The sequence below is a fragment of the Plecotus auritus genome (genome assembly GCF_963455305.1).
Source record: "Plecotus auritus genome assembly, chromosome: 9".
NCBI classification, from domain to species: domain Eukaryota; kingdom Metazoa; phylum Chordata; class Mammalia; order Chiroptera; family Vespertilionidae; genus Plecotus; species Plecotus auritus.
Genome location: NC_137783.1, coordinates 23,093,079 through 23,109,233, shown reverse-complemented (window position 1 = coordinate 23,109,233; position 16,155 = coordinate 23,093,079). Strand labels below are relative to the sequence as shown.

The 16,155-nt window shown below is 48.1% G+C and overlaps 1 protein-coding gene across 1 annotated transcript in view; it reads right to left on the bottom strand.

The window, feature by feature from the left end:
* TLL2 (tolloid like 2) overlaps window positions 1–16,155 on the bottom strand; it is a 97,484-nt gene that overhangs the window by 29,419 nt on the left and 51,910 nt on the right. The window contains exons 6-10 of the mRNA XM_080641231.1: window positions 13,792–13,970; window positions 12,727–12,832; window positions 9,595–9,719; window positions 7,092–7,207; window positions 1,660–1,762 (exon numbers count right to left, since the gene is read on the bottom strand). Of these exons, the coding sequence (XP_080497357.1) occupies window positions 1,660–1,762; window positions 7,092–7,207; window positions 9,595–9,719; window positions 12,727–12,832; window positions 13,792–13,970 (629 nt within the window). The remainder of the gene's footprint in view (window positions 1–1,659; window positions 1,763–7,091; window positions 7,208–9,594; window positions 9,720–12,726; window positions 12,833–13,791; window positions 13,971–16,155) is intronic.

Below are 16,155 nucleotides of genomic sequence, written 5' to 3'. Positions count from 1 at the left end.
ATGACCATGTGCCCTGCGGTGTACACACTGTGTATTCATGGCCCGGGGATCCTTTTTTGGCTTGCTTACCTGGACTGCTAACTACCTGATTCCTCCTTGTGTTGGGAGCCTGGGACCCCCACTCAGAGCCTGCCTTGGCTTCTTGCTAGAGCACCCGTGGACACAACTTCCTACCTATTTGTACCTCTAAGAATTTAAATTCATGGCCCTCTGGACAGAGGGGGCTTGTGGGCTCTTCCAGATGGTAGCTGACCTGGCTGAGACCCCTTGGTCATACGAAGCCTAAAACCGCCAGGCCCCCTGGGATCCAGCCAAAGCTTCTGGCTCCGTCTCTTCTGACCTACTCCCGAATCGGACACGACGTCAGGCTCAGCCTGGCTGTGCAACTCCTCAGCTTAGCTCTCTTCTCTCTTTCCTGCTTCCACCTTAGTCAGCTGTCCCTACAGCAGCTCACTCTCAGGCAGTTCACAGCATAACACGGTGGCCTTTCTGTCCATGTGAACATAAGCCAAGGACCAAGCTCTCACCAAGAGCTTAGACTTACAGACCAGAAGCCCACCCTACAGACCACTCTAAAAATGAGGACATTTGTGATCTGCTTCTCTGTCTCCACCACGGCTGCTATTCCTGGGAGATTCCTCATGTCTACTCCCCGGGCACCAAAGCCATTATTCCTCCTTATGACGTTAATCTTCCCTGGTCACCCCTGAGGCAGCTCTCTTCTGGTGACCAATCCTGAATGGACTGACCTTCTTCTTTATGCACCCTGCCCACTGCTTCTCACTCAGGGGTCCAAGCTGCCTTCCCATGTATGAGTTTGTGTACGTTCATCTCTCCAAACTACTACATGCTCATTAAAGAAAAATTAGAAAGTAGAGCTAAACCAGGAGCAACAACAGAGTAAATACTCCATCATCCTGAAATAACCACTCTGTGTAATTTATTTATATTTATAATCCTATTTGATATTCACATTGTAGATCACAGGATGATTTCTTCCAGGTGAATCCAGCCCACACAATGACTTAGGCCATTTTGGTCAGGATATCCACTGTTCAGTTTGCCACACTCCCCTCCACGCCTTGTTTTATCATACTAACCCCACTTCCCTCTTTTACACCTAATTTCTGAAGGCATCTGAGTTTACAGTGCCAGCATAATAAACGTAGAAATGTACTTTTTGTTAGAATGGAATCCTACTGCATATTCTATTTTGTCATACCGTTTTTGGTGAAACAATGTAAATGAACACCTTTCTGTATCAATAAAGGGTCACCTCCAACTTTATTTTTAATGGCTGGATAGTTTTCCATTGAAAGGATGAATCATAAATTTATTCCGCTAGCCCCTGCTGTTGAACATGTAAATTGTTTTCGATTCTTCCTGCTTCAGTGAGCATCCCTGTAGCTAGAGCTTTGCACACTTCCTTAATTAGTTCTCCAGGACAAATTCCAAGAAGTGGAATTGCTGGGTCAAAGGGTATTCACAGTTTTAAAAGCTTTTAACATGTGTGGCCAAATGGAATGTTCAGAGTTTTACAATGACACAGACCCTTGAGAGCTTCCTGTGACTCCGTCTGGATGGACCCTTGCAAACATTAACAGCATCACACAGAACATCCGATCACTCCTCTCTCAAGGCTTTCTTAAGTCAACTCACCCAACAGGGGGGCTTTCCTCCAATAACCATCCCGGACCTCCACGTAATCGTACCAGCACAGGCGGCTTTTAAACAAATCCATGGACGTGAAGTTTAAGACGATCTGTAAAGAGTTACCATAAAGTAAGTTTTGGCAACAAAGCCTGAGGAGTTTTGAAAGACTCATCTCGCATACCGGTGTTCTCACGTTACCCCTTAGCATACAGAGCTCTCAGACCACAGTCGGAGCGTCCTCTCAAAAACACACTCACAGGAAACCGCGTGACATTAAATAATAAACCTTAAGCAGGATGGGGGGTAAACAGAGGAGATGGGTCCTTCGGTTCCGTCTGGGGAATAAGTCGAGCTTTTGAAGTCACTAGGTGGTTTACAGAAAGCAAGATGCATTAAAGCTGGGCCAGGATGCATTGAGCCTGGGGATGCGGAAGGAGGTAAGGGGTCAATGAAGTTCAGAGATACGAAAAGATCTTATAACATCATCAATCATTCTAAAGGGCCTGGGGTTAGCCTGAGTGCATCTGAGCACCTCCGTGATCAATGTCCCCTCGGCCATGACCTCACTCCTCTGGGGTGTGGTGTGTCTAATAGCCTCCCTACAGTTTGCTCGCTTGTTCATTCATTCATTCCACCTACTGTGTGCCAGTCTGTGCTGGCCTATCGAGACAAAGATCAGAAAGACAGGGTTCTTGCCTTTAGGGATCTCAGACAGAGAGGGAAGGGAAGGTGTGTCAAGCCAATTAGAACAGCATGAATAAATGCTGCAAAGAGAGGAATAGGCAGGAAGGGTGTTGAGGAGGCCCAAGGAGAGAGAACTGAATTCTGCCCGGTGACCCTGTAGAAGGCTTCTTGGAGGAGGTGGCATTTAATCTAAGGGGAACAAGGGTCCCGTGGGCCGAGGAATAGGGTGAAAGCATTCTGGTGAGAGGGGTGACATGAGCGAAGGCAAGGACGTGCCTGCAGACCTCACTGCATTGTATGTACACCCAGCCCAGTTCCCTGAGTGTGTGTGTCTGGAACGAGGAAGCAGAGGGGAAATGAGAAGGAGCGAAGGCTGGGAGGTGGGGATCAGTTGGACTGGAAAGGAAGGTTCCAGTTCTTCTGCACATCCTGAGGCCATTCAGTGGACACCTTGTCCCCACTGGTGCAGGGGCTGGGTGACCCTACACACAGGCGCTGCTCCCATGAACTGGCCCTGGTCCCCACCGCAATCCTTCCAGCTCAGGGCTCCGCTGGCAGATGACCCAGAGTTCAGACTTCCCCGCTCCCATCACCCCCATGGATCCCACCGTGCAGGTTGCCGGTGCCTTCTGCACTGAGCATCCGGGGCTCGTCCAGCCCCGCCCTCACGTTGTCGCTGACTGTGCTCAGCGTGTCCCTGCTCCATGATTTCTCGGGTCTTCTTGCTCTGCAGGGTCCCGCTGAGGGCAGCCCTGCTCCATCCCCTGCACCTCTGATCCTACTCCTTTTCCCACCTGGGGAACCTTTCTCTCCCTCAGTTCAACTCTCTCTTGCATCTTCATCCTCCCACTTTAGTTTATATTCAAACAGCCCCAGTCCCTGGTCTCCAAGTAAACCCCTGGGCTGGAGGGCTGCAGGTCAAAGGTTCCAGTGCCCCATTGGCCAAACAGAACAGACTGTTATCTACCTGTCTTTGTTCTCCGTGGGCCCTCTGCTGTGAGCCTCTCCTCTCTGGTTTTGCCGCACTAGCCTGTCCTCTCTCCACTGTCTCTCTTTTCTGCCGGCTCTTGTCTTCTTCACTCCCCATGAACGGTGAGGCCACCTCAAAACAAAGCACTTCCCTTACAGCTTTCCTGTCTGGAGGTGACACCATCGCCCCAATTGCTCAGGTGCAACACCCTGGTGTTATCTCTACTTTTCCCCTACTGTTTATCCCGATGCTGACAGACTCTTTTCCTTTAAGGTGTCTGTGGCCCCTGCTTGAAGGCAGTCTCCAGGCCCCTTCGACAGCTCCTCCTGCATTGCCCTGCTGGGTGGACTCCTGCACCACCCCTGCTGTGCCCACCTCCAGTCTACACAGTAGGGCTTCTAGATCCATCTTGCACTCTTGTCTCATGTTTGCTAGAGCCCTCCTCTGCTCAGAAAACGTCAGTGGCTCCCTCTGCCCCCATCTCATAAATTAAAGTCACTGCTTACCTTCCAGACCCTCCAGTGCCCATCCTAATAGGTGACCTTATCTCTCAGTGTGCCCTAATATAGCCACACAAAGGGAACCCTCCCCAGGCCCCGCTCAAGAGCCCCTCCCCCTCCCTGAGTCCTTCTCTGACACCCGCAGGGACACAGCCTTTCCCTCTCTGGAACTCTCCCCTCTTCTTCTCACAGTGATCCCAGAGCAAGTGTTTTAGAGTCCGGCAGATCTGGATTTCTTCTTAGCGCCACCACTCACTAGCTTTGGGATCTCAGGAAAATACTTGTGCTCTTGGACCTTTAGTCTCTCATCTATAAAACACCATGCACGCCACTGCGTTGTTGAGGGGCTGGCACAGGAAACTGTGCAAAGGGTGTATGGGGCTATGCCTCACACCCAATGTTCAGGTCTCAGGACGAGGAGCGCCTTTGTCCACAAAGCCCTGAGCCCTCCTAGGAAATGAAGAGTCAGTACCAGAAAATAACAGGCCAGCTCCTCTCCTGTGTTGTAGTGTGTGTGTGTGTGTGTGTGTGTGTGTGTGTGTGTGTATGTGTGTGTGAGCGAGAGAGAGAGAGAGAGAGAGAGAGAGAGAGAGAGATGTTGCTCTTTGAAACTAGACCAGTGGTTCTCAACCCTACTTGCACATAGAATCACCTCAGAAGCTTAAAAAAAAATACTGGTGCCACCCTGGCAGGTATGCTCAGTGGTTAGAGCGTCAGCCCGTGCACCGAAGAGTCTCAGGTTCAATTCCCAGTCAAGGGCACAAACCTGGGTTGCAGGTGTGATCCCTGAACCCTATCTGGGAGTGTGTAGGAGGCAACCAATTGATGTCTCTCTCTTATTAATGTGTCTCTCTCTTCCTCTCTCTCTTCTTCCTTCCCCCCTGCCACTCTCTCTAAAAATCAATGGAAAAAATATCCTCGGGTGACAATTAACCAAAAATACAATAAAAAACAATACTGGTGCCAAGCAAATGCTCCTCTTTCAATTGCATTAGACTCCCCAGGGGTGTGGAGGAGCCTAACTAAATTCTGAGTCTCCTGAAGACAGAAACTGTACCTTCCACTCCCTCGCATCCCCCTTCAGTGCTTATGTCCAAGTGGACTGGCTCGGGAGTGCTTGCTAGCTGGTTGCAATATAGTTCTGTAGCCTTTGTTTTTTAAAATTTCAGAAAGGAAATGTTATTACAAATTCCTTGGTAACACATTCATGATCTGAATGAATGGGATAATTATTCAGGCTAATTACTTTAAGTATGTTAGTGAGCCATAAAGACCATAGGGGAAGAGGTGACGAACAGGAGGTGATAATGCGAATCAATCAAGTTTGCTAATTACTAGCAGCTCTGGGGAAGGCTGGGTGAAGCAGAAATTGAAATAATTGGTGCAGGAATCTCAGTGATATGTATTCTCCCTGCCCCCAGTTAGCAATAATAATTAAGGCTGGGCGAAATCTTACACAGTTCAAACACATTACAGAGCCGCTGCTACACAGGGGCAATTCAACAATTTGGGGATTACAAGACCCCTTCCTCCTCCTTCTCCTCCTCCTTCCTGCCTCCCTCCCACTGCTGCCCCCGCAGGCATGGGGATGGCACATTCACCCAAGGTGGACAGTTCTAGAGTTTCTCAGGCTCTAGAGCCAGAGGAAGGGTGTGTGCATGTGTGAGTGTGAGTGTGTGTGTGTGTGTGTGTGTGTGTGTGTGTGTGTGTGTGAATGCATGTTCAAATGTCTTAGCCTGTCCCTTTTGTGGAATTATATAGGAAGACAGTTAAGCATCCTGGCTCTCAGAGTCAAATTGCCTGGGCTCAGCTATCAATTCTGCCACAAACTGAGTAGCCTTGGGCAGGTCCATTCCCTCACCTGCAAAATGGGTGTGGTATCAGCACTTTCCACATGAACTTGTGAGGATTAAACAAGAGTCTCTACATAATATGCTAAGAACAGTACACAGAAAATGCTGCCAATCATCCCGAGCCATTATTTCTCTCTAGTTTTCACACTATCTTTAAAGTGACATTTAAATGAACATCTGTTAATGTTATGAATTTGGAATACTTGTAAGTTGGCTATGGGCACCTGAAAAATTCCAAGACCTCTCACTGCACCCCCAGCTGCAGGTTTTTCATGTGGCCACTCATCTGTCCACACGTTCATTCAACAAATACTTATTGTGTGACTCTGTACCATGGGTTGAGTGCTGGGCTATGTTAGGTGATGGGCTATGTTAGGTGCTGGAGGTGAACAATCTCTGTCCTCGGTGAGTTTAGAAGCGGGCATCCCAGTAAACCAGCATTATAATTTGTGAGACAAGCTACGACAGGTATGACAGAGCAAACATTTCAAAGATAGCTGCATCTATTTTTGAGATAACTTGAACTGTAGAGAGGCGTCATGTAGAAAATTCGTTTTGAACTGCGGAGGCCCAGTTCTCAGTTCTATATCTTACTGTGAACTTGGGTAATTTAGAAAAGGTCTGAGCCTCAGATTGCATGTCCATATAAGTGGGTGTATGGAAATGCACATTGCAATAGGGTCGTGAACATACCTCCTTGGATGAGGGCAAAAGAGGCCCCTGCCCTAGGCTTAGCTCTCAAGAGTCATGGTCTTCAGAGCTAAAGGAACATGCCCACCTAGAGCTTGTCCAGCTTCTAGACCTCACACCAGGAGCCCAGAATCCCAGGATTCCCTGTCCAAACAGCCCCTGAGTCCACTTCCAGGACATGCAAGGACCTCTGCCCTGGATCCATCCTTCCGGGGGAAGACAGCACACCTGGGCAGTCCACTCCCACTGGAAGGGCAGCCAAGCAATGGCTATTTGCAAGGCAAGAGTGAAGGGTGCTCAGGCGTGTGGGCTGAGGGGTCCGCCTGGATGCTCCTGAGACGGGACTAGGGCTGGGAGGAGGAGAGGGCAGCTGTGGGTTGGTATCTAGCTCTCCCCATATTGCCACCTGCCAGAGCAGCACTTTGAGACATTCTCAATTGGCTCCTCACCTTCCAGGGCATTCTGATGGTGCGCTTATCAAGGTAAAGGGATAGAACTTACTTTGTTTTACACACCGCGGGCTTGACTTATCACTCTTATGGACATTTAGTATATAGGATTCCGTCTGTGTCAGGGAGGCTGGCTGAAAAGCCCAGAAGGAAATAACATTAAGCAAGCTAGCACTGCGCCTGGCGCACAGTAGGTGGCCACAACATAGCAGCTGTTATTACTCCTATTAATAATAACTCCTCACACGTCATCCAACTCCAAGACTGTTATGTCATTTCCTGAAGTTCCTACCTTTTCCCCTGGAGTGACCGATATCCTCCAGACGCAGTGGGAATAAGAAGGGTAGCCGTTTGGGAAGCCAGGTGCAGAGAAGTTCCCCGTGGTGTCCTGCAGAGTCTCCCCACATGCTGCACAAGCAAAAGGACAACCACGATTCAGGCGCACACACACACACACACACACACACACACACACACACACACACACACTCCGCCGCAGAGCGCCCTCTACAGGGCTGCTGAGCAGACACACCCCTTTACTAGCCATAGCCTTCAGAACGCATTGGCGAGAAGTGTGCCAGGCCCACTGGCATCTTCCTGGCGAATAAAAGTGAAAATAGAGTCTGGGCACCAAAAAGGAACACCCCAGGAATACCTCTGAGGCTCTCAGGATTGAGTATGCCTAGAGCTGGGTTTGAATCTCAGCTCTCCAGCAGGATGTGTGGTGGTGGCCTTAGTTTTCTTATCTGTTAAATGGGTGTGGCCTGCCCCAAAAGTTAATGAACTCATCTGCACTAAATGAACTGGATCAGCTCGATGCTTGGCACATGGTGAGTGCTCCCCCCATAGCAGCCTTGCAATTACCAATAACAACGTCTGTGGCAGAAAGGATATGAAAGCCCAAGTAGGTAACACAAAAAGAAAAAAAAAAAAAAAAGCTTTAAAAAGCTTTTTTCATATCAGCTATTAGCTTCAACCTTGCCTCTTCTTTGCCTGCTACCCACCTCTAAATGAGCTACCAAATAGTCAAGAAAACAGGAAAAAAAAAATGACCAGAGGACTGGAAAGTAGGAACACTCTACAAGAGGCCATCCTGGTCTTGAATGTTTGAGGGTTGCTGGGCCATGAGTCTAAAACCTAGCCCTTATGTATGTGAAAATATTTCCCTAATTTGTCCTCATACCTGGATGAGTAAGCTTGGACACTGCAGGTTTCATATTCCCCTGACTCCCCGGGACTCGGACCCCAAAGACATAGACACTGGGTTGCTGGGGGCCCCTGCTTTTATGGGGACACCCCCAAAACGTGGGAAAGAGCTCCTTATGCACATTTTCCTGAGTGCAATTCAGACTCTGCACGGCAACCACCCTCGCTTTCAGCTACTGCTTGAAACTCCTGGGAGCTGCAGGAAGGGGTAGCTGGAGAGCGGCCCATCCTCACCTCAGGAAGTCCTGGATATCGGGGCTTCAATATCATGTTACCGAACAACTGCCAGGCATCACGAGGATTATGCCTGGCAGTCACCACCCCCGAGGGCTCCATGGAAATTATTTCAGAATAATCATCAACATTCTGCGGGAACAGATACGTTACTGTATGGCTCCATGGTATCTACCAGCTGCCTCGAATCCTTTTGGGAAGTAAGAGGCATATACATTATAACTAAATAAATACTATGGCATTTCCCAGGGAATGCTATAAGGTTTCTCTTTCAATTCAGCAAGGATACATGATATGTGTGTCCTGTACTGCAGCCCTAATGCACCCCCAGATGAGTAATAGCTGGCTGAACTTATTTCCTAGAGGTTCATGATGGAGCAAAGCCCCGTGACCCTGCTGCTGAGGGCGATGTGATAACCCAGATAGTCTAAGATGGCCCCTATTTCAAATATTCTGTCCCATGATCAACTGTGTGCCTGGTCCGGGGGGTTGAAAAAGGTTCCTGGGCCTGTTGGTAATGGAGTTTCCTTTTTCCACCCCAAAAGCTGCAATGCATTGTCCCATCAGTGGTAAAAACTTGGCTGTGGTAACCAATGCTTTGCATTCAAGTTCAGCAGCTTAAAGGGGTCGATATGAGCTGACCCCGCCCAGGCAGCAGGGGGTGTGATGATGCTGAAGTCAAGGGGACAAAAGACAAACAAGAGGGCAAATTCAAGGGGAGCAGGCTTCTGAGCTGGCAGAGAAGTGGGCATCTGCTCAGAACCCAGTGTACTGCCCAGACTTCAATGGCAGACTGAGGGCCACTGGCCAGCACCCTGGACGGCACCCTGGATGGCCTCTAGAAGAGCCCCAAGACCACAGAAATGACCTCACTTACAGCCCTGAGGACCCTCCACCTTCCAGGGTTTGGGAAGCTGACTCCCACCTTCCAAGAGCATTCTCCTTCATGCTCGGTCTTCCTGCATCACCCTTGCCTCTTGTTTTGCCAAAACACACCCTTTACTCCCATAGAAAGGAGAGGCGCCTTTGCCGCTATGGGGTGCACTGTGGTTCTACAAAGCCTCCTTCCTCTTCTGAACATCAGGGCTTGGCCAGAGCTCTGCAGCGTCCCACAGGTTAAGCTGTGGGCTCCAAGGCCTACTCTTCAGCTCCCTGCGGGCAACCACCTCACCATCTGGGCTTTCTGTACCACCTCACTCCTCCTAACAGCAGCACATTAGGAATCACAGCTGCCAGAGGTCATCTCTCCAGGTCCCCCAAGTTGTCTTCCCAGCCAAGGGGAATGTTTGCAAAGAGCAGTGGAGTCGTGCTTTGGGGACGCTCTGGGGGCCCTGGGACTCCGAGGGTTCAGTTACCTGGGCACTTGTACAGCTTCCTGGCTTGAGCGATGTCTCCCTGACTGAGACGCACGCGCTGGCCAATGGTTGGCCTGACGCCACTGTCATCTCGGCGGGGGAGGATGGTGTCTAAGAAAACCCCTCTACAGGAGGAAAAAAAAGCGAGAGAAAGGAGAGAGAAAAGTCAGGGCTGTCAGGCGTCCGCGCTGGGATTTACAGTCTTCATTTCCTTGCCCATAACCCCATCGACATTCCTCCTCCCTGCCCAGCTCTTGTGCTGGCATTTGAGCATTCCATTTCATCAGCTGCCTGCTCCCTTTCCAGTGGGAAAATGACTCTGCCAAGTTTAAAAATATGCCCTAGCCCAGTGGTCCAAGGGCTTTCCTTACTGATGTTTATTGAGCATTTCCACAAAGCTCTTGACAGGTTCAGGCCCAGGGCCACCATGCTGCAAAACTGCAAGGAACACCATTCAGAGAGATGACGGTGTGAGTGGTGCCCCCTGGAGTTGTGCAATGGGCAGTGCTGAGCATGGACAAGTCTTGGAGAGGCTGCAGAGAGCTCATGGGAATCTGTACAATGTGAGACTGCCAGGGGATGGTCAGGAAGTGCTCGATGAGCTGGTAAAAGTGGGGACTGGAGTTTGGGGGACTCGCTGGCAAGAGGGGTAATCAGATAGAAAGTGAGATGAATGAAGAGAAGTAGGGGTACTCGAGAGAGCCCAGGCCTAGAGATTTCTATGTAAGGCCTGGCTCTGCCACCCGAGTGAGCTCGGACAAGTCCCTTCCCCTCTCTGAGCCTCAGTTTACTTCTCTGAACAGTAAGAGATTGGCCTAGATGGTCTCAGCAGTCCCTTTTAACATTAATGTCTTCTTCTACTCCCACGCAAATAAAGTCTAAAATGACCAAAACAGACAAGTGGATATCAGGATGCCCAGCTGTGTACAGGCTCTATGCACACCTTCATGCTTTGGGCATGGTGTACCCCCTGCCCTCCCCCTCCCCCTCCCCACCCCTGTCTCATCCCCACCCCAGCACATCCTGAGCCACCAGCAAGGTGGTAGGTTCTGGAAGATGTTTACAACAAGAGATGTCCCCTGTATAAACCACCATAGTAATGCTCCCCGCCCCCCGCTTTATGTAGGACAACTCTTAGCATTGACATTCTGCTAAACTAAGGAAAGGTTTGGCAGATGCCTTTTAGGGAATAAAACTCTCCGCTCAGAATTCTCCAAACAAAGACAACACTGTACCAGAGAACTGTCTCCTTATCTCCTGGACCCTCGCCCAACAAGTCCTCCAAAGACACCACTACCCACAGCCCCGGTCCAACCAACGGGAGGGGGAGGAGCTGCAATAAACTCAAGGGAATAAAGTTGGAAGAAGACAGCTCAGTCGTAAAGACACACGAAGATTGGGTTTCCCATCAGCAGGAATAGCATCTGCCTCCCAGATGAGTAAATGTTCTATGGACCATTTTCTGCTCTTTTACAGGGGACATGTGAGCAGAAGTAATGACAGGGAGTTAGGGAGTGGGAAAACTTTGACAAAAAGTGGGCAGGAAAGTCCACCAGTAAGGATGCCATTGATAAACATCCCTCTGAACAAAGGAGCTTTCTGAAGATCCATGCAGAAAACTGCAGACAGGGCAATGCAGGCATCAGCTTGCTATGAAATAGATTTGCCAGAACCTCTGTGAACGCTGGGGCAGAGGTGAGAGGTAGTTGTGGTAGACAAAATAATGAATTATGCCTCCTGATATCCACATCCCTTTGCCACGTGAAGTTGCCACTCCCCATATGAAGAGGTAGTATCTATTTTTCCATCACTTGAATCTGGGCTGGCTCTGTCCCTTGATCTGGCCAATAAAATGTGACAGAAGGGATGTCATGCGAGTTCTAGAGCCTGGGTCTCCAGAGTCCTGCAGTCTGCCAGCTTGTCCTTAAGGAACTTTAAGCTCCCATGGAGTGGAAAGGCCAGTAGCCTCCCAGAGGATCAGAGGTCAGAGTGACGGATGCTTGGGAGTTGGGCCCTGGGTGACCGGCAGGTTTGGGAAATGGAGCAAGGACTAGCTGGGCCACACCACATCAGCCCCAGGGGCTGCGGGCTGCCAAGTGGAGACGTGGCACTGATTTCATGAGGGGACCAGTGTCAAGTTGGTCCAAGTGAGAAGCTGGTCACTTGGGTCTTGTTTCTGTAGCTGTCATAACTCTTTGTATTGCTTTATAACTTATCTATTATTTATTATTAAATATTTATCTGATACAGATGGGTGAAGGACTGACAGATAGGGCTGCATTCATTGCCATATGGGAATCTGAGGCTTCCTCCAGCTGGTTTGGAAACTGAGATTTTGAGGGACCTCCTCTGGGGGCAGGGAGCACTTCTATATACAAAATAGTGGTATGGCCCAGAAGCCAGGGCAGTATTGAAAATATTTAACACCTGGTTCAGCACAACACTAACTCATCAAAACAGATCCTGCCCATAAATAATGGGTCTGGCTGTACTTGGGGATCTCAGCTACCATCGTATGTGACCAGCAGCCAGGAGAACTGGATCTTTGTTCTCACGCCAACCCCAGCTACCTGTGTGCCCTTGAGCTGGCTGGAGCCTCACTTTCTTCACCTCTGAAATGAAGCCATGATTTAGCACCCTCCCAGCTCTGACACGATCTAGCTTCCGATATACCTAGCCTCCTCAAGGAGAACTGGTAAACGCCACAGTGCCTACTTCAAGGGCGGGCTTTAGAACAGCGGTTGCCAACCTTTTGGACCTCGCGGACCACCAGTGGCCCATGGACCACCGGCTGGTGACTGCTGCTTTAGAAGATCCCCCACCCATTGGAAATGTGGCACAGAGCGTCTCGGTTATGATGGCAGCCAGCCTCTCCATAATGTCCCTTTTCCAGTTTGCTGCTTGTGACACTAGGCATGATGGAACACCCACTTCACAATGGGATTCAATCTTATTAGCAGGAGCCTGATTAGATTATATTTCACTGCAGCCCAGCGGCCACTGTATTTCAAGGACAGACACGCCAGCCGTGCTAGGAGCATGCAGAGACCCGCTCTCTGCAGACCTCCAGGAATCCGACCCAAGCCTGTGGCAGGCACAATAAAACAGACGAGGCGAAGCATAGATTCCGACCTTGAGAAGGTGTTCCGGGCGTAGTGCATGATGCTGTCAAAGTCGTATGTCTCTCCGAGAGAGCTCACTTCCCCAGCTTCCATTTTTAAGAAATTATACTCCTGACCTGTGACACAACACTCTGTTAAGGCCTTTGAAAAGCAAGGCAGGCACCTGAAAGGAGGCAGAGGGGGGAAGGAGGGCCCATAGCGACTTCCGAAAGCTCTGTCGGCCCCATCAGTCAAATAACCGGCTTGGTGGTGGTTCTTGTAGCTGCTTTTAAGATTGGAAATTTGAAACTTAGAATAAGCCCTATATCCTCCCAACACCACTACCCAACACCTCTCCCCAAATGCCACTCCAAACTCTTACGCTAAGTTTGTAGACGGGTTAGTTATCAATCTGATTGGGGTGGGAGGGGGGACTCTGCTCTTGCTACTGAAGGAACAAAAGAAAACAAGTCAGAGTTCAGTTCAATCCCAAACAGTTCACAATTCAGACTCTCGAAAGCATTTTTCAGGCAACCATATTCTTCAACCAGATACGTTCACGGTTAATGTGAACTTCTATATAAAATTATTTAACACGAGAAGGTATTTTTTTCAAATCTAGACATTTTATCTGCCTTGGGGAAGAATGTTTCTGGGCAGAAATATTGTTTTTATTTGTACTCATGTCCTAATTGTATTTCAGTTTCAAAAAGATGGGTTGCCTAAGTCAGCAAAAATGACTCTTATAAAAGCAACCAGAACTCTTTTTTTGGCTTAGCTTTGATCCTGCAACAGTGTTGTGGTTGGTTCTGTTCCTTTTAGGAAACGGAATTAGGTTTCATTGTCATTTACAACATGGAAAGTCATTTTGCTTCTGCTCTAAGCTACAAGCTATGGTAATTGACCTCCCAAGAAAAACTACAGATGGACAGTGACAGGCTGGTGGCAAACGCCTGCACAGTGGAGTCCCTGCCTCAATGCTTAGAAATGAGCGCTAGTCAGCTCCCAGCAAACCCTCTCTCCTTCACTCCTGCCTGACCCCGGGGATGCTACCTTCTTGGCCTTTTAACACCCAAACTCCACACAGGCACCTTACCTGGCTGGATGTTTTCTCTGATGATGGTGACATGCTGGTCTCTGTCTGGCCGGGTGTGTTCATGCCAGAACCCAACCACGTGGCCCAGCTCATGAGCCACAATGCCAAACTTGTCACAGTTTTTCCCAATGGATATGGCTTGTGGGCCTCCTCCTCGGCGCCCAACATAGGAGCAACAGCTGGACAGTGCAGAAATACCCAAATCAGCAGGTCAGGGAACAGCAGGGGTGTAATGTGTGTGTGTGCGTGTGTGTCTAAAAGAAACACAATTTTAGAACTGAAGGTTCTCTCGTTGTCCAACTTTCCTCCCAATACAGAAATAACCTCCAAAGGTTCTTGACCTTTCTGGTGCTCATGGATCCTCTTGAAAATCCATGACCTCTCTCCCTGGAATAAAGCACATACACTCCCCAACCCTTCTACTCTGAGTCTTGGCTGGACCATCACCAATGACAAGGAAAAGAGATGGGGAAGGAGGCAGCTGCATTTCTGTAAAGATGCATCTTGGTACTGTTATCAGAAGAGCCTTAGGGATGACTCTCCTTAAGGTCACAATTATTTTTTCAACTAATATTTATCATTATTCCTAACATAGAAAGGTATAAGACAAGAAATTAAAATAGCCATTATCTCATCATACAGATTATATATATACTAGAGGCCTGGTGCACAGATTCATGCACCAGTGGGGTCCCTCAGCCTGGCCTGTGGGGTTCAGGCTGAAAACAACTCTCCGACATCCCCCGAGGAGTCCCAGATTGTGAGAGGGCACAGGGCAGGCAGAGAGACCCCCGTTACACAATCAGGGCTGGGAGGGACTGAGGGAGGGCTCCAGGTCATGTCCGGCCCGTCTCACCCAGTCCTGATCAGCTGGACCTTAGCAGCAAGCTAACCTACAAATTGCAGCATCTGCCCCAACCAGTGCACATCATAGCAACCGGTCGAAGAGTCGAATGAACAGTCGGACACTTAGCATATTAGGCTTTTATTATATAGGATATATATATATATATATATATATATATATATATATATATATGATTTATCCTTGATATCTATTCTTATGCTACATTGGCTATTTTTTAAAAGCAAAACCCCTTGTCCTAGCTGGTTTGGCTCAGTGGATAGAGCATCAGCCTGAGAACTGAAGGGTCTAGGGTTCGATTCCAGTCAAGGATGCATGCCTCACTTGTGGGCTCGATCCCCAGTGGGGGTTGTGCAGGAGGCAGCCGATCAGTGATTCTTTCTCATCATTGATGTTTCTCTCTCTCTCTTTCCCTCTCCCTTCCTCTCTGAAATCATTAAAAAATATTAGAAAAAAACAAACCCAAAAAATGCATGTTGAATTGTGCAGATGATGCTTCTTTAGCATTTCTGAGATACGAATATGGCTTCTTTCCTTTACCCTATCAATATGGTGAGTCATGAAAACAGGTTTCCTAATGTTGAACTAGCCTTGCATTCCTTAGATATACATTCTTGGCAGCCCACTCTTCTATTGTCACACTGCTGTACACTTTGTGCTCATATTTTAGTTAGGATTTGGCATGGCCATTTTTGTCAGATGAGTCTATAATTTTCTCTTTTGGGGTACTATCTTTGTCACTTTTGGGTAACAATGCTTTGATAGTTCCTTAAAAGTAATTTGGAAGGAAGTGTTCTTCTTTTTCTATGCTCTGGAAAGCTTAAATAGTACCAGAATAATCTGTTTCTTGAAGGTTTCAAAGAATTCATCTGTAAAATTCTACATTTGGTGCTTTGAGGGAGAGAGTGTTTTCCCTCAATTTTTCAATTTCTTTCTAATTTACTTTTAGAGAGAGAAAGAGAGAGAGAGAGATTTGTTGTTCTAATTATTTACACATTCATGGTTGATTCCTGTATGTACCCTGACTGGGGATCAAACCCACAACCTTGGCATATGGGGATGATGCTCTAACCAACTAAACTACTCAACCAGAATTAGCCATATCTCTTTAATGTTGAACTAGGCTGTCATTATCTAGACATCTTATAATTTTAATCCTGATTTCTTTATGACTTAAGAGTTGTGAGGGGAGAGGGGCGACCTTTAATTTACCAGGTAATGCAGGGGAGTTTATTTTATTTTTTGTTATGATATTACTATGTCCAGTTCCATAGCTTTGCAATTAGAGAATAAATGGGATTTCTTCCTTTTAGAATTCATTGAGGTATTCTTAATGCTTAATAGATGGACAGTGTCAATAAACGCTCAATAGCCTCTTAAAAAAAGATGTGCTATCAGGTTATAGAATCTAGTTTACCCATAGAAATAACTCTATTAATTATATTTTTTCTAGTTCTCTATAAATCTCTACTTTTTTTTGTCAACTTGACAGTGATCTA